Raw genomic sequence first — 24,783 nt, 5'->3', positions numbered from 1 at the left:
ATCTTAGGCTCAGTGCATAAGCTTATGTAAGAAATACGATTGTGCTTTCCCCCACAGAATCAAGTCAAATTGATGTCGAGTCCAACGGTCAAAGTACCTTGTACCTTCCTACCTCGATCGCATTCCCCACTCTTTCCTTCGGAACGTCGCTTGAACACCCCTGCCGGCAAATAGCCGCAATTTTCAAGTTCTAGGTACAAAGTACTTCGTAGCACCAATTCCCAACTTTTCAGTGCGCGACGCGATACTTTGGACTTGTATTACTTTCCCTTCCAGTTCTTTCAAACAACCCAATTGCCTCCTTCTTTATTGCCACGCAAAACATCCAAATCCCGCCCTCAAAGAAATTTCCCCAAAATTCCCGGGCCTGTTTCTTTCTGCCTACGTTCCTTGACATGGTCATAGTTTCAACAGCGATTCCCATCATTAAGGCATCCCACCCCTCGTCAACGACGGTTTTTGAGGAAGAAATGCTCCAAAGCGAAGCTACCCATTGAACATCATCGCCATGAACTGGTCCAAACTCAAGGTTACAGAGCTCAAGGCCGAGCTCAAGAGTTGCGGTCTTCCACAGAATGGCCTGAAAGCAGATCTGGTTGCTAGACTCGAAGCCGCCGATACCGAGCAACCGCAAGCCGCAGCCGACGAGACCTCAGAGCCGCAGCCTGGTCCCGAGCCACAACAAGAACCTGAGCCTACTGAGGAATTGACGGCGAGCGCGGATGCAGATGCTGTCAAGGAGCCCCCCGGAGCGCTGGGCGATCCCGAAGTTGAGGAAAACTTGGGGTCGAGCGATGCGGAAGATGTTGAAATGAACACTGTCGAGTCGAGCCCGAACAGCCAGACGGAGTCCGCACCTCTAGGTCGTACACCAGGTGCAGCACCCGAGGAGATCGCAGATCAGGCCACAGAGTTAAAGCCCGAAATCTCCCCGGAAACGAAGCCCGAGGCAGAAACCGCACCCGTCCTTCCCGCGCAAGCCGAAGATCTAGGCGCATCGGCGACCGAATCAAAGCCTGATATTCCTCCTTCACCTGATGCTGGGTTGTCCACTTCCCAGCCGTCTCAGGACACTCAGAAGCGGAAGCGATCCACCAGCGCTTCCCCGGCGCCCGATGAGGACGCCCGAAAACGTCAAAAACAGGATGCTGAAGATCACGAACCGGCCGATGCCGCCGCGGAAGGAACGAGGGACGTGGGGCAAGATACGGATATGCAAGATCAGCCGTCCGTGGCCGTGGAAGCAGCGACCAATGCGTCGGCTGCGGAAACTTCCACACAGAACGAGGTCGCGCCTTCTCCGGAACATCCACCCTCGCCCCACAATAATCATCATGTGGTCGAGGTCCGGCAATATCCTGGCATAGAAACTTCTGGGAATGCGATCCTTGAACCGAGCTACGAGATGGAGGTTGAGCGCGACATCGACCCGGCAATCCACCCTGCTACATCGGCGCTCTACATCAAGAATTTCATGAGACCCCTGCGAGCACCAGATGTGCAGAATCACCTGGCTAAGCTTGCAGCACCACCTGGTACTGAGCCTCCGTTGGATGAAATCACGGAATTCTTTCTGGACCAGATTCGCACCCACGCGTTCGTGGTATTTAAGAGTGTTTCGGCGGCGTCCCGAGTTAGAAATGCGCTTCACGATTGCGTCTGGCCTGACGAGGTGAATCGCAAGTCTCTTTGGGTTGATTTTGTCCCACCGGAGAAAGTGGGCGAGTGGATTTCTACAGAGGAATCTCAGGGAGGAGGCAGAAGCTCGACGGCGAAGCGGTGGATTGTCAACTACGGCGAGGACCATTCGGGCAACATTATCGCCCGACTCGAAACGGACGATAAGCCCCTGCGTGTGCCGACGGGACCAGGAATGCGTGGGCCTCCGCCGCCGGCACACCCTCGGCCTTCACCCTTGATGCCGTCTACTAGTGTAAACAATGTCCCCCTGGGTCCTCGATCGCAACGTGGGCAGGAGTTCCAACCCACTCGAGGGCCTGGCCGGGGTGCACCCGGTCGCCCTGGTGGTAGATTCAACACGACGTCCGCCCGGCCGTATGTCACGTACCAGACGGTTTCGGAAGACCTCGCCCGTGAACGACTGGAAGATATGCGTTCATACTACACAAAAGATACCCATCGCGATCTCGGCAAGGAGATTAACCGATATACCTTTGAGGATGGTTCTCACTTTGTTGATAGGGGAACCGAGGTGTTCGAGGGTATCCGCCCTCCCCATCGTGAGAGGGAGCGTCAGGGACACGGAAGACAGCGCCGAGGCCGACGACGATTCGGAGGGGGAGGGGGAGGAGGGCGCGGTGGAGCTTCTTTCCGGCCGAGGAGTGATAGATATCTCCCTGGCCTGGAGGATCGTGATGATCGGTCCCGTTTTGACGGGGGTCGCCGCAGGTTTTTTGATGAAGACAACCCCTACCGTGGAGACAAGCGGAGAGATGGCTTCGGTGATAATGAAGGAAGGCTCCGCTATGATGATCGTGAAAGTAGGGATGATCACAGGGACTCTCGCGACTACTGATCTACGACGCGAAAGCCTGGAGATCAGAGAGGAATAATGAGACCTCAGAGTAAGGAATCACTTGGCGCAACTTGGCGGACGTCGGGGCGTTTGGACAGGAGGCTGGTAACAAGACAATCACGGTTCTGTAAAGAAGATGCACAAAACGAATACATATGGTCTAGAGGATTCGGTCGGTATTAAAGAGGGTCGGTCGTTTGTGCATTTTACAGTCAGCTGGGATACCCCAGAGAAAATACAGAGGTTACTGTCTATGAATTATCAAGGATGCATCTCCGTGTGCCGTTTTTTCATTCGCTGCTTCGTGATATTATTTCCAGTTATCTTCTCCAGTTAACCTCCCAATTCCGACCCTGGGCATCGCTAGCGACCGACCTTGCATCTCTACATAGGCCATTGTTGGTCGGCGTGGCGAGCCACACTGTCGATGTGGCTAGTAGCCGGTAGTAACCGAGTATACTTCGCAATGCCTAGGTTCGTCCGGGTAATTTCAGGCTTGCGGGTATTCGAGCGTCCAAATCTGCCCTACCAGATCGGACCGAGCTCCCCTCATAGGCCCGTCCTCATCTCGAAGTTCTGAACCTTTTGAACTTCCCTTCGCAAGCCATCGCAATTGGCATTTGACGCATATTCCCAGCCGCCCATCATGTCTGCCCTTAGGATTCTTGTGCCCGTGAAGAGGGTAATTGACTTTGCTGTAAGTTTTGGCAATTGATTTCATTGATCTTTTCTTTTAGTCTTTATCTATTTTTTCGTCTTCCCCGCCGATATGCCTTCTGTCGCAAAGGGAAGCATATCCGGAGGATAGAGTGTCGAGAATTATCTGGCAAGTAGAAGCAATGAACAATGACGCCTAACCTTTTAATTTCCCTCTTTACAGGTCAAGCCCCGTGTCAACAAGACCTTCACCGGTGTCGAGACAGCCGGCGTTAAGCACTCGATCAACCCCTTCGACGACATCGCCGTAGAAGAAGCCGTCCGAATCCGAGAGCGTAAGCTCGCCCCCGGCGGCGTCGAGGACATCTGCATCTTCTCGGCCGGCCCGCCCAAGGCGCAAGAGGTCATCCGCACGGCGATGGCCATGGGCGCCGACCGCGCCGTCCACGTCGAGCTCGCCGAGGGCGAGGACCTCGAGCCCCTCGGCGTCGCCAAGGTCCTTCAGAAGGTTGTCGAGGAGCAGAAGAGCAACCTCGTGATACTGGGCAAGCAGAGCATCGACGACGATGCGGGGCAGACGGGCCAGATGCTCGCGGGGCTTTTGGGTTGGGGACAGGCTACGCAGGCGAGCAAGGTCGAGTTTGGCGAGGGCGATAGCGTCAAGGTTGTTAAGGAGGTGGATGGTGGTGTTGAGACGATTCAGGCGAAGCTTCCTTTGATTATTACGACGGATTTGAGGTTGAATGAGCCCAGGTTCGTGAAGTTGCCTAATATTATGAAGGCGAAGAAGAAGCCTCTCGAGAAGAAGAAGCCCGAGGACTTTGGTGTGGATCTCGCAAAGAGGTTGAAGGTTGTCAAGGTTGCTGGTAAGTTTGATATACACCTTTCTCTACCCCATCTTTTTACGACTCAATGCCGTTTTCTTTCTTTCTTTTCCCCCGGCCTGAGATCTTTTGGGGTCTCCTTGAACGGTCATGTTCTGTCTCCACGACCCTTTCGCCCTCTTCCCTTCCTTTTTACTTCCCTCTTTACTTCTTTATTTTGCTAACTGTTTGATGCGCAGAACCCGCCCCCCGCCAGGGTGGTGGCAAGGTCGAGGATGTCGGTGGACTCGTCTCTAAGCTCAAGGAGCTCGGTGCTTTGTAAATTGAACGGAAATTCACCTCGCGCTACCTGTAACATCTTCTTCCATGATTGTGGATAGACATATTTAGACTTTGAGGGAAAGGGGGGGTTATTAGCTAGATCTTTTCCTCCTGCTGGCGTCGCTGGCGGTTTTTTTTTCCCAAAATCGAGTTTCTGTATATTCCGCAACCGGGTGGGCCTTTTTCATCTTTTGTTCCGAGAGGCTCGATCTGGTTTATACCGAGGTACGTGTAATTGTACCCATCTGTCGGTAAGATCATTACCGGTCGGTGAGATTCACTGAGTGTGGAGAAGATTGGAAAATGTTCGGGCGGACCGACAGCCAAGCGGCAAATTGTCGGTCGTGGACACCGTCGTGCTTCATCGTCATGGTTGCCCCTCGTGCTCGCGTGAGCTAAGCAAGTCTGACATTTGATCGATCTCGGATGCATGCAGGGCTCGCGTGCTCTCGTCTCCAAGTCTTGGAGTCAATTGGCAACTGGGGATGTGAAATAATCTTACAATCAATTTTCAGGACCAATGCTTGTTGATGGGTATTACACTACAGAGTACCTAGTGCGGATAAAGCTGATCAAGATAAACATGGAGGCCGACGTCCGGAGCATCCTGCAGGTTCTCAGATTCTCAGGTCGGACAGATCATCCATCACATATTTGGATTCCTTCTCTTGATGTCAGTGACGACAGACCAACCTTACCCCTCCATCTCCCATCGGAATGCTGTCACCACCCTGCAAGCCCACAAGCTCTCCAATTCTATGAAGGCTTGCACCGAGGCCTCCCGTGGATCGCCTGCGGGCTTGTTGGCACTGGGAAGACACTAACATAGGAGAGGGCACCTCATCTTCTCTCGAGCTGGCCAGGCCATACTGCAAACGTTGTTAGTGCGCTGCACTCCACTGGAAGAGAGTGGGTTTGTAGATTACAATTGAGTTGATCCAATCCATCTCTTCACTTGGGTTTTCGATTTCGGACGGGGCCATTCCTAGGGTCCATCAATATTCTCCACTGCAATTGCCACAGACCCGAGAGTGGTGTAGCTTAGCGTCGTGTAGTGCAGTGTTTGTTAGCCTGGCTCGGTACACACAAGAGCAATCAATGCACTGAGATCTGCCTGGAGATGTGAGTAATAGTTTGCTGGCTGCTTGCTGGGCTTGGGATACTCATGGATGAATTGAAGCGACGATATCGGCGAGTCCATTACCAAATATTTTCGTTAGCGGCAGGAGCCAACCAGAACACTCACAAATGCTCTTATTATCACGAGACGCCCCTGTGACTCCACCACTGGAAATTTTTTCCCTGCCTCAACTCTTTTCTTTTGCCTGTCCTTTCCTGATCTTTGCTCCCTCAAAACTGCACTCCGACATTTGAAGCAAGCCAAACTCTTCTCGCTCTAGCAAAACCCTGCCGCATCAAAAACCAAACCGACTCGCAAAACAACAGTCACTGCATGTCTGTGACTCCCTTCTCCCGTTAATTTTTGTCCCCTGACAATTAAGCCCCATATGACTGGGCGCCCTTCCGAGTTTACCTCCCAGGTAAGTTAGCAAGCAATAAGAAAAGAAAAAGAAAAAAAGCAGAAAAAAAATTCTGTTGCCGCTCGCGGGGGACCACAGCCAAACGCCGAGACCCTGGCGGCGGTGACTGCAACGTCCGAGTTCCACCCCACCAAAATTTCTTGATCACTGTTATCACCCATGGTCCATGGTCAATCTCTGCACCTCTTCCCCAAACTATTGCTCCCCATTGTGTCTCGAGTAGACCTCGAGATCCTTCAATCATTTGGCATATTTGTTTTCCATCATAGAATTATACATTCCTTCGTTTATTAGAGTGGTATACTAATTCGCTGGCTTGTAGGACTATCTCTCAGGTTCGTGCCTCTAGACAGTCATCGTGACACACACACACACCGCCCCAATCATTGATCCCTTCTCTTCTTCCTCTAACTCTATAGCAAACGAGAACCTCAACTAACATGCTAAACCTAGACCATCTGTGGCGAGCCTTAGCCGCTTGAAAGGTCTATTAACACCTCATTGGATTTTTTTTCTCTTTTACATCTCTTTTTCTTTTACCTGAACTGTCCTGTTACACGAATCCTTCATAATGCTTCCTCGACTGGCCCTTCGAATCGCCAAACCCGCTCAGGGTGCTGGCTTTGTGGCTGCTAAGCCTGCCCACTCCCTCCTCCAAGCTCGATATGTCTCCCAGAAGGCATTTGCTGGAGGCAGCAGGGGTCGAGACATGCCCAAGCAGAAGTACCGAACTCCTTCTTCCCCCGACGCCGTCAAGCACTCCACTGCCACTTTGACCATTCATGTAAGTCCCAAGGAAAAAAAAAAAAAAAAAAAAAAAAAAAAGAAGAAGGAAGAAAATGACCCAACGTCAAGCCTTCGAGAGCTACGGGCAGCTAACATTCGTTCCTTTTCCTTCTTTACAGGATGGTCCCGTCTTCCATGGCAAGCCCTTCGGCGCCAACAACAACATTTCCGGCGAAGCCGTCTTCACCACCTCCCTGGTCGGCTATCCCGAGTCCATGACCGATCCCTCCTACCGAGGCCAGATTTTGGTCTTCACCCAGCCCTTGATCGGCAACTACGGTGTGCCTTCGAACGAACGAGACGACTACAACCTTCTCAAGTACTTCGAGTCCCCCCACATTCAGTGCGCCGGTGTCGTCGTCGCCGACGTCGCCGAGCAGTACAGCCACTGGACCGCCGTCGAGAGCCTGAGCGAGTGGTGCGCCCGTGAGGGTGTGCCCGCCATCTCCGGCGTTGACACCCGTGCCATCGTCACTTACCTCCGAGAGAAGGGTTCGTCTCTCGCCAGGATCACCGTCGGTGAGGAGTACGACGCCAATGAGGATGAGTCCTTCCTCGACCCTGGCCAGGTCAACCTCGTCAAGAGGGTTAGCACCAAGGCCCCCTTCGTTGTCGAGTCCCCCGGCGCCGAGTTCCACATTGCCCTGATCGACTGCGGTGTCAAGGAGAACATCCTTCGCAGCCTCGTCAGCCGAGGTGCCTCCGTCACCGTCTTCCCCTACAACTACCCCATCCACAAGGTCGCCTCCAACTTTGACGGTGTCTTCATCTCCAACGGCCCCGGCGACCCGATCCACTGCCAGGAGACCTCTTACAACCTCGCCCGCCTCATGGACACCTCCGAGGTCCCCATCATGGGCATCTGCCTCGGCCACCAGCTCCTCGCCCTCGCCGTCGGTGCCCGCACCATCAAGCTCAAGTACGGAAACCGCGCCCACAACATCCCCGCCCTCGACTTGACCACCGGCCAGTGCCACATCACCAGCCAGAACCACGGTTACGCCGTCGACGCCAAGACCCTCCCCAGCGACTTCCAGGAGTACTTCGTCAACCTCAACGACGGGAGCAACGAGGGCATGATCCACAAGACTCGCCCCATCTTCTCGACCCAGTTCCACCCCGAGGCTAAGGGTGGACCGATGGACAGCTCGTACCTTTTCGACAAGTACCTCCAGAATGTGCGGGCCTTCAAGGCTAGCCAGGCCGTATACAAGGACAACAGGCCCACTCAGCTCATGCTCGACATTCTCAGCAAGGAGCGTGTTGGCGTCGAGCCCACTCCTCTCGCCTCGGCTTTGTAAAAGAAAAAAAAAACGGGGACGGTGACGGTTACGGTGACGGAGACATTGAGGGAGGAAAATACATGTTTCCACTTTGGGTGATTTGAAAAAGGCAATGGAGTTATATATCTTTCGTTTTTATATTGGGTGTTTTTATGGTTTTAGTCGGTTTTTAGCTCAAATGGTTTCTTGTCTTTCTCTTCTACCTTGTGTGTCAGGTAAAAACAGATTGCACCTTTGAGACTTTGTATGGGAAGCGCATATTCTGTTTCGGCAATTCAATGAAATGACATTTATGGAATCGTTGCAGTTGCTCGTAGGAGTGTTCGTCTACAGTTGTGTAAAATCTACCCCAGCCCCCGGTAATATCTCCTGAGGTTTTATTTGTAGTGTCCGTTGCACACTGAGGCTCAGAGGAAGACATCTCAGCGCCACCCCTCCGCTCCTCGGCTCCGGACTGTTTTCGTCGGGTTCGTGTGATGCATACGCCAAGGAAGATGCGAAAAGACTTGCTATTTCCCTCGCTATCTACTTGCTACTCGTACAGATCATGTAAAACCCCCTTTTCATCCCCTCTACTCCCTCGCCCATCCCAGCCCATCACCAATCGTCCCAATCATCCTCCTTCTTCTTCTTAGCCGGCCCCCCTCCCCTCGCACCCCCACCCATCCCCATAGCCGCCGTCCCAATAGAGCTAGAACCCTGCCTCTGATCCGCCAACGACGCGAAGTCGTCCCAAAAGTCCTTCCGGGACTCATCCAGCGGCGCCGCGCGGTACCGTCCGCTGTGTGCTTGGCCGCCCGGTCCGTCGCCCTCGACGAAGCGCATGAAGCCTTCGTTGGCGGTGCGGGCGCCTTGTTGGGCTTGGCGGGCGACTTGGGCGGCGGTGAGTTGGGCTTGTTTCGCGATGTCGGATTCGGCGATCTGGTGGGAATTTTTAGAGACGTGTATTAGATTGAAAAAGGGATAGGGAAAGGGGGAGGGGCTAACAATACCTTTTGCGCAGTAGGCTGGATATACCCTTCATTGACGTCCTTGGCCGTCTTCGTCACCGTCGAAGCAAACCACCCAAAGCCCTTCGTCAACGCAGCAAGCGGATCCTTCTGCAACTCGTCCAGCGAAGGCGCGCCAGCATTCCCATTCCCCCTCCCGGCAGCAGGTCCCGGCGTGTTTCCGAACCCGGCGTATTTCCCACCCTGACTAGGCGGTAGGTGCTCGCTCCGATTCGCATTATCAGCGCCCAGGCGCGCGAAGTACTTATCGTCGACTTTGATCTTACCGCCGGCCTGTCCCTGAGCAGCAGCGGAAATAGGAGGCGTCGCCGTTTCCCTCCTCCCCGAAAGCGGCGTACCACTTCTCGCCTGCGCAGCAGGCTTCGCCGTCCCCGTAGCCGTCGTCTTCTTCTTCTCACCCCCAGCGGCAGCAGAAGCAACATACTCCCTCCCCTCCACCTTACACGTCAACCTCTCCTTCCACTCCTCCCCAACACTCCCGCTATACCTCTCCGCAATGGTCGCCTCGTCCCAGCTGAGCCCCATCATGACCGTATCCTCGTGCTCCTCGAAAAACTTGCGCCAACACTCGTTGCCGCCCAGGCGCATTCGCTCGATCTCGGTAGGCTTGAAGGCGTCCATCGATACGCTTCGTACGAAGGAGATGTGCACGCCGAGACCGCGGTGCACGCCCGCGCACGAGAGGCAGATGAAGACGCCGAATTTGGGGGAGGCCCATTGGGGGGAGGGGGCGCCGCAGTCGCAGCAGATGTTGTTTTTGCCTTCTTTTCCGATTGCGAGGAGCTATGTTGTAGGGGCATTCGGAGATGGTTAGTCTCGGATCAGGTCTTTCGAGACATTTGGAGTCTTTTTTCGGAAACATGGAGAGGTGAGGGTGCGGGAAAAAGGAGAGTGAACCATACCTTTGACCGTGTCTCGGGATCAACTTCCCACATTGCCTTACTAGTCGCCATCGTAGCAGCGAGGAAGCCTCCGGTCGTCCAGTCCAAATATCTCCGGATCTAGCTGTAGAAAAGGGGGGAGAGCCAGGGAGAACCACACAACCCCTTACGCAACTCTTAGCCAAGGTAATCCGAGATTCGAGTGATCGATAGAAGGCTAAGATCTCGGAGCGTCGAGCGATTCGAGGAGAACGGCAGGGTTCGGGGTTATCGTAGCGGGTCGGCTTTTGAGGACAAATAACGCTGCTGGCCGTTGCTATAACATTGCCGGGGATGTTATTATCGATACGATCAAATAGATTGTGGAAGGGTCGTTGCAAGGGGGCAATTGTCTGGTGCGGGTGACTTACTGCTCTTTTTGGGCTGCAACAGACAACTGACAGAGGGAATATGACAGCTGGTCAGGGGTCTAAATTGGAGCACGAAGTACTTTCGTTTGGGACTATTTTTGGCACTGTACTCCGTACCTGTGTATTCAACGTCCGAGTGTCAAGACTCGACACAGTTCGAATAAGAGACTCGCGGACTGAGAACAAAGCAAGCCAAACGATTCACACATTCAAGGTTGAGAGGAGCCTCAACCCTCTGCACGTGAACAAGTTCAACATTTTGAGATCCTTTTGTTTGTGCGTCCTTCGTCATCGTTGCCGTGCCCTCTCTGTGGCCACATCTATTAATGCATTCAGGCAGCGATTGATGGCTGATGGCGAGATGCTGGACCAACTGTAGCACACACAATTTACACACCACGCAAAAGCGCAAAAAAAGGGGGCCATCCCTAGTGGTATCATCGTATTAGAAAAATAATAGTTCCCGTGTATTCTCTCGATGCGCCAAACTTTTTTTATCCCAGCTTTTTCCCAGCCCGCCTCCAAGTCTGAGCTAATATACAACCCAGAGAAGGGTGTGATTGAGAAAAGACGTCTAGGTATGTAAGAAATACAGAGAATAACCGGAACCCATTTGCCACCATCCATGGGATAGGTGCTGCGTAGTGTGTCTGGGCATGAACTTGATGCAGTTGCTTCAAGCAGACGAAAAGAAAAAGTAAGGGAGAAAAAAAAAATCAAAAATCAAAAGGTTGGAGAGTGTGAGGGGGAATAACGTGTGTAAATATTAAAACCGGAATTCACCATTGGGCATTGGGGGGGATGTGGAAAGACAGAAATCAGTTAAGTGATCATTGCCCTTGTTGTCCTCGTAAAAAGAAGGAAGAAAAAACAATTCAGTGCATTCTTGACGCGAGAACAACCCATCCACGTCTAACCCATTCCCAAAAGCGTTCCCAGTGACTTGTCGGGGGAAGGGGCTTGTCTACCATTATATTTGAAACTTCATCCGTCCAAATCCCAGCATTGTGTCGCAATCCCGGGTTCTCATGGCCCAAGGGAGAGAGAGGTTTCGCGTCCGCGGGCTCTCTCCGTTCCTAATGAATAGCCCGAGAGGGACTATCATCCATACTAGGGGGCTGGTTCCTCTAGGCGCTGGCCGTAGCAGCAGGAGCCGCCTCCTCAGCTCCACCGTTGGTGGCAGTCTCTCCCTCGGCAGCCTTAGCAAGAGCCTCATCGGTCTTGTCGGGGCTGTCGATGGCAACCTTGACAGCAATCTCTCGGCCCTCAATCTCCTTTCCGTTCATCTCAGCAACGGCCTTCTGCTGCAACTCCTCCGAAGCAAGAGTGACGAATCCAAAACCACGACCCTTGCGCTGCTCACCACGAGCCTGGAGCTTCTTGATCATGAATCGGGGAATGGGTCGAAGAGCAATCTTAGCAGAAAGGGGCTCGTAGGGAGCAAAGAGCTCCTTCAGCTACAGTGAGGGGGGAAAAAAAAGCAAACGTTAGTACAACTCGACCGACATACGGGCAGTTCCCGGGAGCAAGCAAACGAAATGACAAACCTTCTCCTCAGTAAGCTCGTATGGGAGGTTAGCAACCATGACCTTAGTCTTGGAAGGAATACCATCAGCAGGAGGGCCACGCTCCCGGCGCTCCCTCTGGGGACGGTTGTTTTGGGCCTTCCCATCCTGGTCAGCATTTTCCTTGTTGGTGATGTCCGCCAGTGGCTCAACCTCAGCAGGGGCAGCGTTGGCGTCGGTCGATCCGGCGGCCGCACCAGCGCCCTCAGCAGCGACACCCTCCTAAAAACAAGTCCAGTTAGTCAACGGAATCGACATGAAAGAGAAAAGGCGGCGCCCCGTCACAACACGCTTGTCTACTTACAGCAGCACGGCCGCCACGGGCCGCACGGCCTCCACGTCCCCGTCCACGGCCACGACCGCGACCCGAAGGACGACGGCGAGAGCCCTCACCTCCGGAGCCCTCGCCAGCCTCGTTCTTATCGGCGTTCGACTCCGGCTTGCGAGCGAGCTGGACGGAGACCTTTCGCTCCAAGATCTCCTTGCCGCTCAGCTCGCTGATGGCACGCTCGGCTTCGCTGGGAGTCGAGAGATCAACGAAGGCGTAGCCGACGGGCTTGTCAGTACGAGGGTTCTTGGGGATGGAAACCGACTCCCTAGAAAGGACAAACAGAAGCTGTTAGCCGAGTGTCGTTGACAAATTAAACACGGTACAGGGTAAACAGTGTGATGCATTACAGAATAATAGAATGACGGCGACGGGGGAGGGGGAGGGCTCCAGCTTAAACAACGACTTGCGTCAAGCAACAGGTGTTTAAGAAAAGGGAAGGTGAGATGCACAACAACCGGAATCCGGAATCCGGAATCAGCCAGGTCGACCAACATCCAACATTCGCATCGCTCATCTCCATAAATCCATTATTGATGCACAAACACACAAACGCATGCCATCCACAAAGCACATCTCGAACAACAACAAAGGTGCACGTGCAGAAGGCAGCAATGGTCCCAAAGGCATGCAGGTAAAATCCGAGGGTGTGTAAAACGATAACAAAAGAAAGCTTGATGCAGTACAAGGCACAGGCACGACTCACACAAGGTAACCCTTGAAGAATTCTTTCAACTCCCCCTCCTTTGTCGCGTAGGCCAGGTTGCCGATGTAGAGGCGTCGACCCTCAGCCGCGCTGGCGAGGACGGCATCGGTCTTTTCGTCGGCCTTGGAAATGCTTGTATTGGCCAGAGCGTTCGTAACGTCATTGACGGAGGCGTCAGAGGCCTTCTCCACGTTGGTAGCAGACATTTTTGATGGTGTTGTGGTTGACTGTGATGGATGGGTCTGGTCGGAATGAATTTGATGACGTCCGAACTGAGAAATCTTGCAAAGATTCTGTTCGGAAGGATAGCAACTTGAGAGTACTCCGAAGAATTAAAAACTCTGGATCAATGAGGGGGAATTACAGGGTCGCTTCGTGCCCTAGAAAACTTGGGGGAGGGAGGAGGTGATGGCTTGACTGCGTAATACGCGATGACACAAGTTATTTGAAAAGTTTGTGATGGAGAGGAGGGAAGAGGGAAAGGAGAGGAATAGGAGGTCCAAAAATTTCAGTTGTTGAAAACAAATATTTTTTTGTTCGCCGTGGCGACTGGCGACTGGTGACTGGAAAGCACGGGACAGGGGAGGGGTGCAGTCTGGAGGCAGGCGCAGGGGGCGGACAGGATATTGTGCAGCCAATTCGAGGAAACTTGGGAGGGTCAGAGTGACCAGGGTGTGGCCAGGGTGGCTAGGATCAATAGAAGGGCAGGCAGGTCCAGTCCAGGTTTGTCCTATCAAGCATCAGTGACTAAGAAGGAACTGGGCGCAATTGCGCCAGACACAGCTAAAGTCGCAGACCGACGAACCCTCGTATCCAGTACGGATCTGACACGGTGCTTCCAGAAAACGTAATACGAAGAAGTACTTCGGAGCATACAAAGGTGGTTTTACCACGGAGTACTTGTAAGCCAGCACGGAGGATAACACAGGATAACGGGCCTGGTTGTTCCTCCTCCTTTCCGCCTCCTGCTTTCCCCAGTTTACCTTCGCGACTGCGTCTTGTGCGACGGTGGTCAGACTAGCTCCAGAGCCAGGAGCTTTCCCGATGTGGATGCGTAACGACTCCCGGTAGCAACCGCTTGTTTTACGCCGGCCCTGTTCGTCATCAAGTCACCAAAATAAGACACGCCAAATCCTCAAATGATGGCCCGGGAACCCTTGGATGGGCCGATTGCATTATCGGGCAATTTTATAAAAAGATTACCTGCACAATGGGCTTTTCCAGAGGCGAAACGAATCACTGAACCTTGACGAGGACAATTTCGAGGCAGGCACCATCAAACAAAACTCGAGATAAGCAAACCCATCACAATTGCCGCCTTCACAGTGCTTGCCATGGCCCTTCCCTAGTGTCATTTGTTGGCTTCCGACGGCTAGGCGCAGAAATCGGAGGAAGAAGGCGCAGGGAGCAATATCATATTGGGAGAGCCACCAGGAGATAGTAAGCCGCAGCTCTAACCGGGGAAGGTGTCAATCGGTGAAAGTCATTAATGGATGGCTCACACGGACAGCACGCATCCGCACCTGCGCCTTCTTTCCCTTCTCGCCATGCTAACAGGCCGTGAGAACCATAGCTTCCATTGCCTGGCTTACACTATTCTTCATCGAGATGGGGATGGGATGGCTGATGCTCCTTCTGAGCTCAACCGAAAAGGGCCTGGTCATAGTTTCCACTTTCCACTGTCCCGGATCCTCGAAACTGCTTGTTCTCTCCGCTTCTTCACTCTTCGACAGGCACTAACGTGCGCTTTGCCTTATGGTCGGTATGGCTGGGTGGGTCCCTGTCTCTAACAAGGATTTTAAATTCTGCCCCATCGGAGCTAATTTCCGCCATTCCTCGGCGTTGATGCTCCACTGATCTTAGATCTAACGAGAAGGGCTACACGCAATATTGGATCTTGATGCAAGCCATGTCATCTGCCATCTTGCCCGTTATGGTGAGGCGAACGGCCATGTACTAACTAATTTCGAAGTACTTGACGAAGATCTCAGGTCGAGCAATCCATCATCGTTGAGATCAACACGTGATGAGTGTCGGAATTTTCCAGAACCAGCACAGGTCTTGAATCGCCACCAGGTAGTCATTATGGTGCTTGGGGGGAAATACTTGACAACTGACATGTTCGCGTATAGTGCGAACAATATCAAGTTCGAAGTCTCAAGTAACGGGGCCAAACATCGCGCTCTCGCCTTCCCTACTTCTTGTTTGCAAGTGGGCTGGGAGCCTGCTCCTACCCGCGAACTTTCATGCGCAGCTTCCGAGGATTAAGTACTTGTAAATACCATTGTACTCAACCTTCCAGAAACAACCAGGCTGCCCCTTTCCGCCGCCAACTTTCAAATTGCGAAGCCTGACCAGCGGCAGCTTTGGCCAGGCGTCTTAGATCCCGAAAATAGGCAGTGCGGTCTTTTCGTCCACTGCCGTCTTCCAATGGACAGCACTCAGGGAAACTAGGAGCTCCATTCCTAGCTGCCTTAGCTGGAGCTTTCTTCGCTTGGGAACACATCAGTCATGTTAGGCTTGGTCGCAAACTCGAGGTAAATAGAGCCGAGACTAACGCGAGCTTTGCATCGGGCTCTGTTTCACCCAACGTAGCCCACATAACTCTACCGACATCATCTGCAGAGCTACGTCCATCCTATGGTAGCAGCCTTTTTCACTTTCACGTCGTACAGCAGCGCCACTGTTCACTTCCCCGTTCTCGCCACATCGAAGAAGCCAGGCCACGGTCCAAGAAGGTCAACCGAGAGAGGGGTCGATTCCAAATCCAACCGCAAGCCTAAGACGCAACGCAGCTACCCAGGCACGCACCCAGTGCCGATGAGCGAGACGCGCCCGCCTCCGTCACCGCCATCTCGACAGAGTCCCATCAGCTAACCCCAACGTCATCTCGCAAATCTTTCCCTTTCGAGGACTTCTACCTAGATAGATTTAGAGGGGGAAACCCTCCATCTGCGCGCATTTGCACAGGCTGTCAATAAATGCAGGAGGAAGGGGAGCACAGCTTATCTGGAGGGGACGGGAGAAAAATAAAATCAAAGGGAGAGAAGTGGTTAAATAGACTACGCATATATCGAAGTATTAGCTAGTTCCAGGAGTGAGAGTCGAGCTTGTGGCGCTCCAAAAAATGAGCTTCCACTCCTTCTTATCGATCTCGGCATCCAACGGCTCTGATTGATCGATAAGCGGACTTGGAGTGAAGACTGGATGACTCTACTTCGGACTTCTTGTGCCTGCACAACCTAAAATCTTCACGGCATTTGCATCTCACCAACGCTAGCATCCATGCCGAACGCACCGCTTTTCTGTGTTTCCTTTGTCCTTCCTTTCCATCTAGACTTCCAAGCGCCTTTTTGCCCATCATGAGCGCCGGAATCCCCAATGAGTCGGAGTCGCCCCCGAACCGGACAATACTCATTCTATATGGGTCCGAAACCGGAAACAGCCAGGAAATCGCGGAAGATCTCGACAAATGCGTTCAGCGGTTACATTTCGAGTCCAGACTCGCAGAGATGGACAGCGTCCAGCTTGTTAGTTTCTTTCTTCCATCTTCGAACGGACACATTCATTCTTTTTTTTCCCCTCAGGCTGGTGCCGTTGAGTCAATGCATTGACTGACCATTTCCACCAGAGCACATTGCTTCAATACTCCCTTGTTGTATTTGTGATCGGGACTACGGGACAGGGCGACGTCCCTAGGAATGCGACGCTCCTTTGGAAGAAACTGTTACGGAGGAAACTCGCACATGGGTGTCTCGCGGCCGTGAAATTTACCACCTTTGGACTTGGCGACAGCTCTTATCCCAAGTACGTCGAGGTCTCTTCCAACGTTGTGCTTTTCTCTCTCTCTCTCTCTCTCTCTCTCAATTTGTTTATTTATTCACATTATCCGGTTCTCCCGCTGACATTCATTAGATTCAACTGGGCCGCGAGGAAGCTCGTTCGCCGACTTGAGCAGCTTGGGGCTTTGGAGGTGTTTCCCAGTGGCGAAGCTGATGAGCGGCATGCTGAAGGGTGTGTATAAGTTCGCCTGGTAGTCTTTCTGAGTGAGATATGAGCTAAGATATTCTCTCAGAACCGACGGACTTTACCTTAGATGGGTTGCGAAGCTTCAGGAGTGGCTCTTATCAGCATATCCTATCTCGGGGGGGCTGAAGCCGTTGCCAGAGGAGGTGCCACTCCCGCCTCGATTCGTCCTGCGATGGGATTCAACAGAGACCTCGCATGATGATCGTAGCCGTGAACGCAGTCTTCCGGTCGCTGGAGGACGGTTGTTAACCCTCGTATCAAACGAACGCATCACTGCCCCAGAGCACTTTCAGGATGTTCGCCTCTTGAAGTTCGACCTCCCCGATGAGAAGGACGGCTCAAAATTAGAGCTCAACCCCGGCGATACTGTTACGATATTCCCGAAGAACACCCCAGAGGATGCTCAAAAAGTGATAGACTTTATGGAATGGGGATCTATAGCCGACACCCCCATCGACTGGTCCAAGTGCGAAAAACCCACGACGATGTATGTGGACGACACCTTCACGCTCCGCGACCTCCTTACCCACAACCTCGACATCACCGCCGTCCCCAGGCGGAGTTTCCTCCGCAACATATCCTACTTCGCCTCCAACCCGGACCACAAAGAGCGACTCCTCGAATTCACCTCACCGCAATTCCTCGACGAGTACTACGACTACACCACCCGCCCACGCCGCACCATCCTCGAAGTCCTCCACGAATTCGACTCCGTCAAGGTTCCCCCCGAACGCGCGCTGGATACCTTCCCCTTGATCCGCGGGCGAGAATTCAGCATCGCCAACGCGGGAGACAAGCTCCGCCACCCGACGGACCCGAGTCTCCAGCGCATCGAACTCATCGTCGCTCTGGTCCGATACAAGACCATCCTCCGTAAAGAACGCCGCGGCCTCTGCTCGCGCTACCTTGATACCCTCGCCCCGGGCACCATCATCCCCACACTACACAAGAAATCGTTGACGACCCTCGTCGGACCCGCCGTAGACTCGAAACCGCTCGTGGCCGTAGCTACAGGGACCGGAGTAGCCCCCATCCGCTCCCTCCTCTACCACCGCAACTCCCAAACCCCACAGGCCGAGGACGCGGAAGAAAGCGAGAATCCCTCCGCCCCACCAGCGGCGCACCTCTTCTTCGGCTTCCGAAACCAAAAGGCAGACTTCCACTTCGCCGATGATTGGCCCACCTTCCCCTTCCTAACAATCCACCCGGCCGAATCCCGCCCCGCGCCGCCCGAGACGGAGGCGCCGCCGCCGTCCAGTCCCGGGACAATGGTAATACGCCGCAGAGGAACCTACGTGCAAGATCTCGTGAGGAAGGAAGCATGTACCGTGGCCGACATGGTTCGTCGCGACGCCGTGTTTCTTATTTGTGGCGGGTCGCATAAGATGGCTGAGGCGGTTAAGGAGGCTGTCCTTTTTGCTATAGAGACGGAGATGGGTGTTCGTGACAGTCAAGGGCGGGATGAGGTATTTGGTAGGTTGAACTGGGTCCAGGAAATTTGGTAGCAGAACAAGGGATGGAAGGAATAGACACAACATATTGCAATGATCATGATAGAGGAGGGAAAAAAAAAAAAGTCGGTTTGAATAGATGTTTTCATTTTAATTCTTGATATATCTTAGGTTTCCTAAACCACCTCGACGAAATTAAGAACGGCCAAGCACACACATCATCTGTACATTTCTACGCTGCCCATCTCTGTACGTGACCTAGCAAGCCTCGATATTCCATGACCCATGATTTCAATGTTTGTCCAGAATTTCCAACATCTTCCGTCAACCGTGCGATTTTGAACATAGAGAAAATGCGAGATAAACGCCGATTTTTGCCATGTCAGGCAAGTACTAACACCCACCCATATAATATCCCCATTAGAAGGCTGCGCTTCCGAGTCGATTCCCATCCTAGTAACCGTAAATAAAACGCCTAACTATTTACTTGTTCCAAAAGTAAAGGGCAAAAGGAAACAAAAAAGTCAGGCGCCGCGCTATAAAGACAAAGATATGAGATCAAGAACACCTGTGACTCCATTGCCACTATAAGATGTCCCAAAATAAAGAGAAAGGGAATGACATGTTGCTAATATAAGCAAAATCGAAAAAGGAGAGAGATATATGTATAGGCATGATGAGATATGCATAGGTGGGAGTAAGGGAGAGGGCTCTCGCTAACTCCTCACCGATCCTCCTCCCAGCTATACCGCCTTTCGGCTAGTTGAGGAACGTGCACCAACTCAGCACCCGCATCTATCCGCTCGAGGCTGCGCGGGCTCTCGAGATTATGACTGCTGGGCTCGTGGTGAGTGGGCTGCAGAGGGCTGACAGGTGGCCCGTTGTTGCGGCCCGAGCTCCTTTGATTGGGGGCCTCTTGAGCGAGCCGTTCTTCGACATCCGTGAAGTTGCTCCCAAGAGTATCGGTTGACACGCGCGCATCTTGGTTTGACATCACGGGCAGGCCTGGACTTTGGGATTCAGGCCCAGGTGTACGTGGTATTATGGACCGGCTAGGGCTTGGTATTGGCAGTTGGACGTTCTCCGGGAGAGGCCCTAAGCATATGATCTTGGTCGGGTCGATGGGCGTTCGTTGGATCTTACCCAAACTAGAGCTCGTAGAGGAAGGAGATATTGGAGAAACGTCATTGGCAGAGCTAGACCGACTCAGAGATGATGCATCGCGTGCGTGGTCGTGAGAAGACACAGTCCCGGACCGGCCAGTCGCCCCGGCGTATATTGGAGAAGGGAAAGATGGCGGAATTGTCATAGGAGATGGCATATCGCCATTTTCAGTCCAGTCGCCACGAGGACTCATGGGAGAAGGCAGGGACCGAGGTAAAGAGTCGGTGTTGGCGTAGGTTGGAGAGGAGGCTGGCGAGACACGGTCAGAAGGCCTATATGTCTCTACAGGGCTCACGTCCTGCATTGTCTTGTCTCCAGTGGACGCTTCGGCACCCGATGCCGCGGTACCTTCGACTGGTGGGCTGTATGCTGGGACTGGCCCTTGGAGACGACGTTCCATCTTGCGTCTTGCGATCTCATAGGCGCTGAGGTTTTCGCTGCCCTCAGTTCCCAACTCAGTTTCGCTCATGATGGAATGAGTGTCGGCGTCTAGCTCTACCGGGGGCAAGGGAGCTGGTAGCTCGTAGAGCTCGTGAGTAGCATCCGCGCCAACCTCGGCTGGATTCGTCTCGGTCCCAGACGCCTCGACAGACTCGGTTTTTCTGGACCGTTTTCGTCGGATAATCTTGGAAAAGATCCGACTGACTGGGGTTTTCGGCGTCTCCGTGAGAATAGATGAGGACGTGTCCTTGGTATCCTCTTCAAGTAAGGTCTTTGGCGTTCGAGTTCTCTTTCTTCTACGTCTGCAACAAAAGCAAAAGATAAAGAGAGCGATGAGCGTAGCGACAACCACGCCAGCTACGATGCCAATCATTTGATTCTTCGAGAGCCCATGCTTGTCGCCCGTATCCAAGGGAGGGGGGTATGGGCTGTTTGGAGGTTGTTCCACAGCCTTGATCTCGGTGTCTAGGCTGTCTGGGAAGAGTGCTTGGTGAACGGAGAATACGGTACTGTCGTACTTTGTTAGAAGATAGGCCTCTTGAAGGAAGGTTCTCCCGAGAATGAAAGTGTCGTTAGGGGCCACTTTAATGGGGAAGTATGGCACGGATTTAGCCTTGTACTCGATAGCCATATTGTTAAAAGGGTACTTTAGAACTTGGGCGAATGCGTGGGCAGAGAGTGTGATGTTGACAACGCCAGGGACTTCAAGCGGCTGGCCGAAGTCGTCATTGTTGTCATAGCTGGATAAGCTGAAGGTGAAAGAGAAGGAATCATCAGCCCTGAGCAGGTCGAATGTATCATTCACGAGGTATGCCCCGAACTCTGTCCTGTAGGTTAGGTTAAAGGCCTCGGCGAAATTGCTGCAGACTGATTCGGGGAGCCACAGGAACGGAGTCGAGCTGTCGATGATGGCCTCAAATGATGAGTTCATGTCAGACAGAACACGTCGGTTAGAATCCCACCAGTCGGGCTTGCTCTTCTCGGGAATAGAGACTTCAATCCCGCGAACGAGGGCCTGTGGAAGGGCAGTTTCCCTTGTCAGAGTGAACTCGACGTCGTGAGGTACAAATCTCTTCTGGTCGTAACCTCCCAGGACTAAAGATGACGGCATACCAGAGCCCTCTACGAAGTCGGAGTTAGTTTGCGGTCATCTGTAAATTAGACAGCATATAGGCCGAGATTGTAACGTACTGTAGTAAGCTCCCGCAGTGTAGCCATACGTATAACTTGGGAACCACCCGTGCTTGGCTACCATCTGGCTGAAGGGAGAATCGGAGACCTGATGCCCAAATTCGCCGGATACGATCCCCAAACCAAAGAAGCCGCTGTAAAATTCAGTCGTGTTGAAGGCAGCAATAAGAGCCCTGTCCAACGCTACCAGAGTCTTGGTTTGCGAGTCCCTAATAACGAGAGTGTCTAGGCCGTAATTGCCGTTGGCTTGGACATTTGCGTACGGAAAACTGAGTTGCCAGTCGCCGAGGGAGTACCACGTCTTCGATTCCCAAATATCAAGGGTTCCGCCACGGTATTTGGGACAGAGTTGCTCATCTGCGAGACCGTTAGCAGGAGTAGCCTGGAGGGGAAGGTCTCCGGCGTTACTAGAGCAGAATGAGGCCCATTGACATACATTGAACACATCCTCCAGAGCCTACTACCCAGGTTTCTGAAAGACTTGTACTGATGATGAGATTCATCGTCGCCTCAGATACATCGACATTGCCGACCCACAACTGAGTGGTCGACCAGTTGCCATCAATGCCATGCCTATACACCCAGAGTAAGCCTTAGCAAACTGCATCGCAAGATCGGTAGTATGAACTGAAGCATGTCGTGAAGGTCCGAACATACCATCCTTCTCCCACTAGAGACCTCGGCTCCGGGCGAGCATAGATTGCTGTCAAGGCCGACAGGACCAACGCCGCGAGACAAAAGGGACGCATCGTCGCGATACCCTAGGCCATGTATAACACAAGCAACGCCGTCGATGCCTGGAGGGTGCGTAGGGTCACCAGAAGAGCGCTGGGAATGACATGGGGATTTTCGAGAAGTAGCGTATCAAGGGCTCCGCGCGTGATCTATTCGCCTCGCAATCATTTCGCAACGAAAGGCCGTCGATGGCTTTTGGGCCTTAGAGTCGTGTCCGCGCTTTTCGACCGTAGTGTTACTTGAGAGGTCGAGGGAAAAATTATCGAGAAGATTTCGCGAACATTACACAGCGTAGCAGAAGTACACGCAGGTAGACGCAGCAGTGGTGGCAGCGGTAAGGAAAACCGAGGACGGCGAGAGCGAAAACAAGAGCGAGTGTATTCAGTTAGTGGCGACCAAGAACGGACGATGAGAATGGAGGACGGAAACGGGACCCGGCGGTGGAGGGGGCACGGCAGCCTCAGTGACCGGCTATTGAGTGGGAAGAGAAGGGGGATAATTAATACATATTAAAACCCCCCTCGCTCCTTCTCCGGACATCATATTGTGTACCAAGCAAATCGACATGGGGCACACGAGGCACAGTGCGAAGGAACATTCGACCCACCTCCACCTCCCCAAGCAAAAAAGAACTGCATTGATATCGAGAGGTACTTGGAGATGGACGATGGATGTGATGTACCTGTACGAAGAACAGTGTCATCCGACCCTGGAACGGCGAGACCGCAAGTGCAAAAGTGTACAAATTGGTGTTACTTCGTTCTCTGTTCTCTCTACCTAAGTTGTCCATAGCCTTATTCCTCCAAAAGCTCCACTTGTCCAATACAACATAACGATGAGGACCCCAGAAAGTTTTTAAGTTTAATTCTCTGGATATCAGATTCAACGACCACCTGGCTTTCGCTGGAATTAGGATAGTAACTTCGTACAAAATCAGGCTAACGTTCCGTGCCAACCACTGGCAACTGACAACAATTTGAATCAACACCAGTGTGGCTCAGACTCGATTGATAGAGTTTCTGGGGGGTCCAAGACCACCAAGACCAGACCACATGGCTTCCCACTGTCAGGGTTTCTGTCGTGCTGCATTGGACTATTACACTAGATGCGCTGAGAAGGACTCGGTCACCGAGATCGTAAAAGCATCAAATGCAAAGGCGGGGGATGTCATTGCTTGCTGGGGATGCCCTGCCTCCGCGAATCGTGTTATTTCGCTCCTGCATAAACACTGGGGTCTGATGAAAAGGAAAATCGATCGAAGTCCAACTAGGAAGGTCGGCTTTGTAGGCGCAAGTATTAGCTAAGTGCATGTTCGCGGCTCCCCCGTTTCCCCAGTTCTCCCTTTTGTGAGCTGCGCTTTCCTTTCTACGAAGAGCACAAGACAACTAAACCTCATGAATATCATGAATATTCACATGATGACTCAAGCCGTACCCGTTCTCTTCCGCAGGGAAAGTCCGACTCGAGCCAGCCTTGAGGCGATAACTTACACGCCGTCCCTTGTTGCCATTCACCTCCAGGTCTTGACTCTGCCGACGTTAGGGAACAACGATTTATCAATTGATTGTTTAAATGGATTTTAATTTCTATGAGGATGGCTACCTATTCAAATTGTACGATACCTGCTGGCGATCGGTTCTAGCAGTCCCTTTCGCCTCAAGTTTTCTTTCTTGCTAGTTGGCTTTCTTCTTCTAACACCATTTCGATCTAGCAGCTAGTCGATCTCGGACGACGAGGTGTATCAACAACTGTACTCAATCCAACGAGCTTAGAGTAATAAACTACCTGTGTACAATGGCACGCTTTGAGTTCGTCCAGTCCCCTGATTCAACCTGGTTGGAACCGACGTCTCATACATACATACATCCGCGTCCACGCCACTCATGGGATTTGATGCCACTCGCCAAAGTTGGCTGCCACACCTAATATACAATCGGTGTATCCAACCACTCTGGATAAATTGGCAAAAGCTGCAAGCACAGCATCACTTCCCGTCTCTGGTCCCACAAATCATCTCATGTGATCCCCATTGCCCTCCCTGGCCATCCGGTTTAACGACTTGCTCAAATTTCGTGTTAGCTTGGCGTTGCTGAGAAGCGAGCGTCGTGCGTATTGTCTTGGACAACCCGCCTTGCTAGCGTTGAGTTAATCTCTGATACTAGGATATGCGGGTTTTCGGCCATGTCTTTGGTCCCCCTACTGTCGAGCAATAAGAGCTGATGAGTGCAGTCGAACGAGATAATCAATTCCGGCCCATACAGCAGAGCATATGAAACCCCGGAATTTAACGTATTTCTCTAAGGAGGATAGACAAGATTATAGAGAAGTGGGCTTATGGATCCCGCTCCCGGCCAGACAACGACCATCCTACTTCCAACGCCCAAGACAGCGTACAGCCAGAGATGAAAACTATCAACCGGGCAGCAGCCCGTGTCTCGGGTATGTATGCGACCGAACAGACTAAAGGAGGGGAGGCTGAGCGTATGTCTTGTTGTCGAGCTGATGTTTTTCTCCACAATGCCTAACAAGGAACGCTCAATTGATTCCTGGAATGTGCCATGAACACGAGAGTGAAGTGAATCCGAGTTCTTTCCTCACTGGAAGCTTACACTTACAGTGCTGCCCGAGAAATGCGGGCACCGTTGGCCGTCCCGAGACCTACTTGCCGGCGGTCTCAATTGTTGGCAACCTGGTCCACGCAGGTTATTGTTGTGAAAAGGCCATGGCTTACCGCTTCTCGTACGAGATCTCGGCGGTCTGCGAGGACTGGCGATTCGCCATGTGTGATAATTAGAGACCGTCTTAGTTTGGCAGTGACACTGCAGATATTGAAAGCCAACGTTTACTTGTAAGTGTTGCTCACGACTGTGACGTTGAGCGAATGGGCACCGTGGAATTTAAAGCTGCTTGTCCAGCTTCGCTAA

General features: G+C 52.6%; 6 protein-coding genes and 1 pseudogene across 6 annotated transcripts; 4 read left to right on the top strand and 3 right to left on the bottom strand.

Moving 5' to 3' along the window:
• Positions 1-508: 508 nt before the first annotated feature.
• On the top strand, positions 509-2,536 carry SAPIO_CDS7298 (annotated as a pseudogene; the record flags this gene model as incomplete).
• Positions 2,537-3,182: 646 nt separating this feature from the next.
• SAPIO_CDS7297 (uncharacterized protein) lies at positions 3,183-4,339 on the top strand (the record flags this gene model as incomplete). The annotated part of the gene is made up of 3 exons (XM_016789183.1): positions 3,183-3,233; positions 3,417-4,059; positions 4,257-4,339. The coding sequence occupies 3 exons, from the start codon at positions 3,183-3,185 to the stop codon at positions 4,337-4,339; spliced, it is 777 nt and encodes a 258-aa protein (XP_016641010.1).
• Positions 4,340-6,450: 2,111 nt separating this feature from the next.
• SAPIO_CDS7296 (Carbamoyl-phosphate synthase arginine-specific small chain) lies at positions 6,451-7,966 on the top strand (the record flags this gene model as incomplete). The annotated part of the gene is made up of 2 exons (XM_016789182.1): positions 6,451-6,663; positions 6,785-7,966. 2 exons carry the CDS (start codon positions 6,451-6,453, stop codon positions 7,964-7,966), a joined length of 1,395 nt encoding a protein of 464 aa, XP_016641009.1.
• Positions 7,967-8,545: 579 nt separating this feature from the next.
• Positions 8,546-9,911, bottom strand: SAPIO_CDS7295 (Zinc finger protein gcs1; the record flags this gene model as incomplete). The annotated part of the gene is made up of 3 exons (XM_016789181.1): positions 8,546-8,869; positions 8,941-9,741; positions 9,861-9,911. 3 exons carry the CDS (start codon positions 9,909-9,911, stop codon positions 8,546-8,548), a joined length of 1,176 nt encoding a protein of 391 aa, XP_016641008.1.
• A 1,465-nt stretch (positions 9,912-11,376) lies between these two features.
• SAPIO_CDS7294 (uncharacterized protein) lies at positions 11,377-13,054 on the bottom strand (the record flags this gene model as incomplete). Its single annotated transcript, XM_016789180.1, has 4 exons — positions 11,377-11,706; positions 11,797-12,036; positions 12,119-12,410; positions 12,849-13,054. The coding sequence occupies 4 exons, from the start codon at positions 13,052-13,054 to the stop codon at positions 11,377-11,379; spliced, it is 1,068 nt and encodes a 355-aa protein (XP_016641007.1).
• A 3,156-nt stretch (positions 13,055-16,210) lies between these two features.
• Positions 16,211-18,382, top strand: SAPIO_CDS7293 (putative NADPH reductase TAH18; the record flags this gene model as incomplete). Its single annotated transcript, XM_016789179.1, has 4 exons — positions 16,211-16,378; positions 16,480-16,655; positions 16,764-16,862; positions 16,924-18,382. The coding sequence occupies 4 exons, from the start codon at positions 16,211-16,213 to the stop codon at positions 18,380-18,382; spliced, it is 1,902 nt and encodes a 633-aa protein (XP_016641006.1).
• A 670-nt stretch (positions 18,383-19,052) lies between these two features.
• Positions 19,053-21,873, bottom strand: SAPIO_CDS7292 (uncharacterized protein; the record flags this gene model as incomplete). The annotated part of the gene is made up of 4 exons (XM_016789178.1): positions 19,053-21,055; positions 21,125-21,481; positions 21,606-21,697; positions 21,782-21,873. The coding sequence occupies 4 exons, from the start codon at positions 21,871-21,873 to the stop codon at positions 19,053-19,055; spliced, it is 2,544 nt and encodes an 847-aa protein (XP_016641005.1).
• Between the last annotated feature and the right edge of the window lie 2,910 nt (positions 21,874-24,783).

The sequence above is a fragment of the Scedosporium apiospermum genome, assembly GCF_000732125.1.
Source record: "Scedosporium apiospermum strain IHEM 14462 chromosome Unknown SEQ_SAPIO_0110, whole genome shotgun sequence".
Taxonomy (NCBI): Eukaryota; Fungi; Ascomycota; class Sordariomycetes; order Microascales; family Microascaceae; genus Scedosporium; species Scedosporium apiospermum.
The sequence above is the reverse complement of the archived record's forward strand: the minus strand, read 5'-3'. Positions and strand labels throughout refer to the sequence as shown.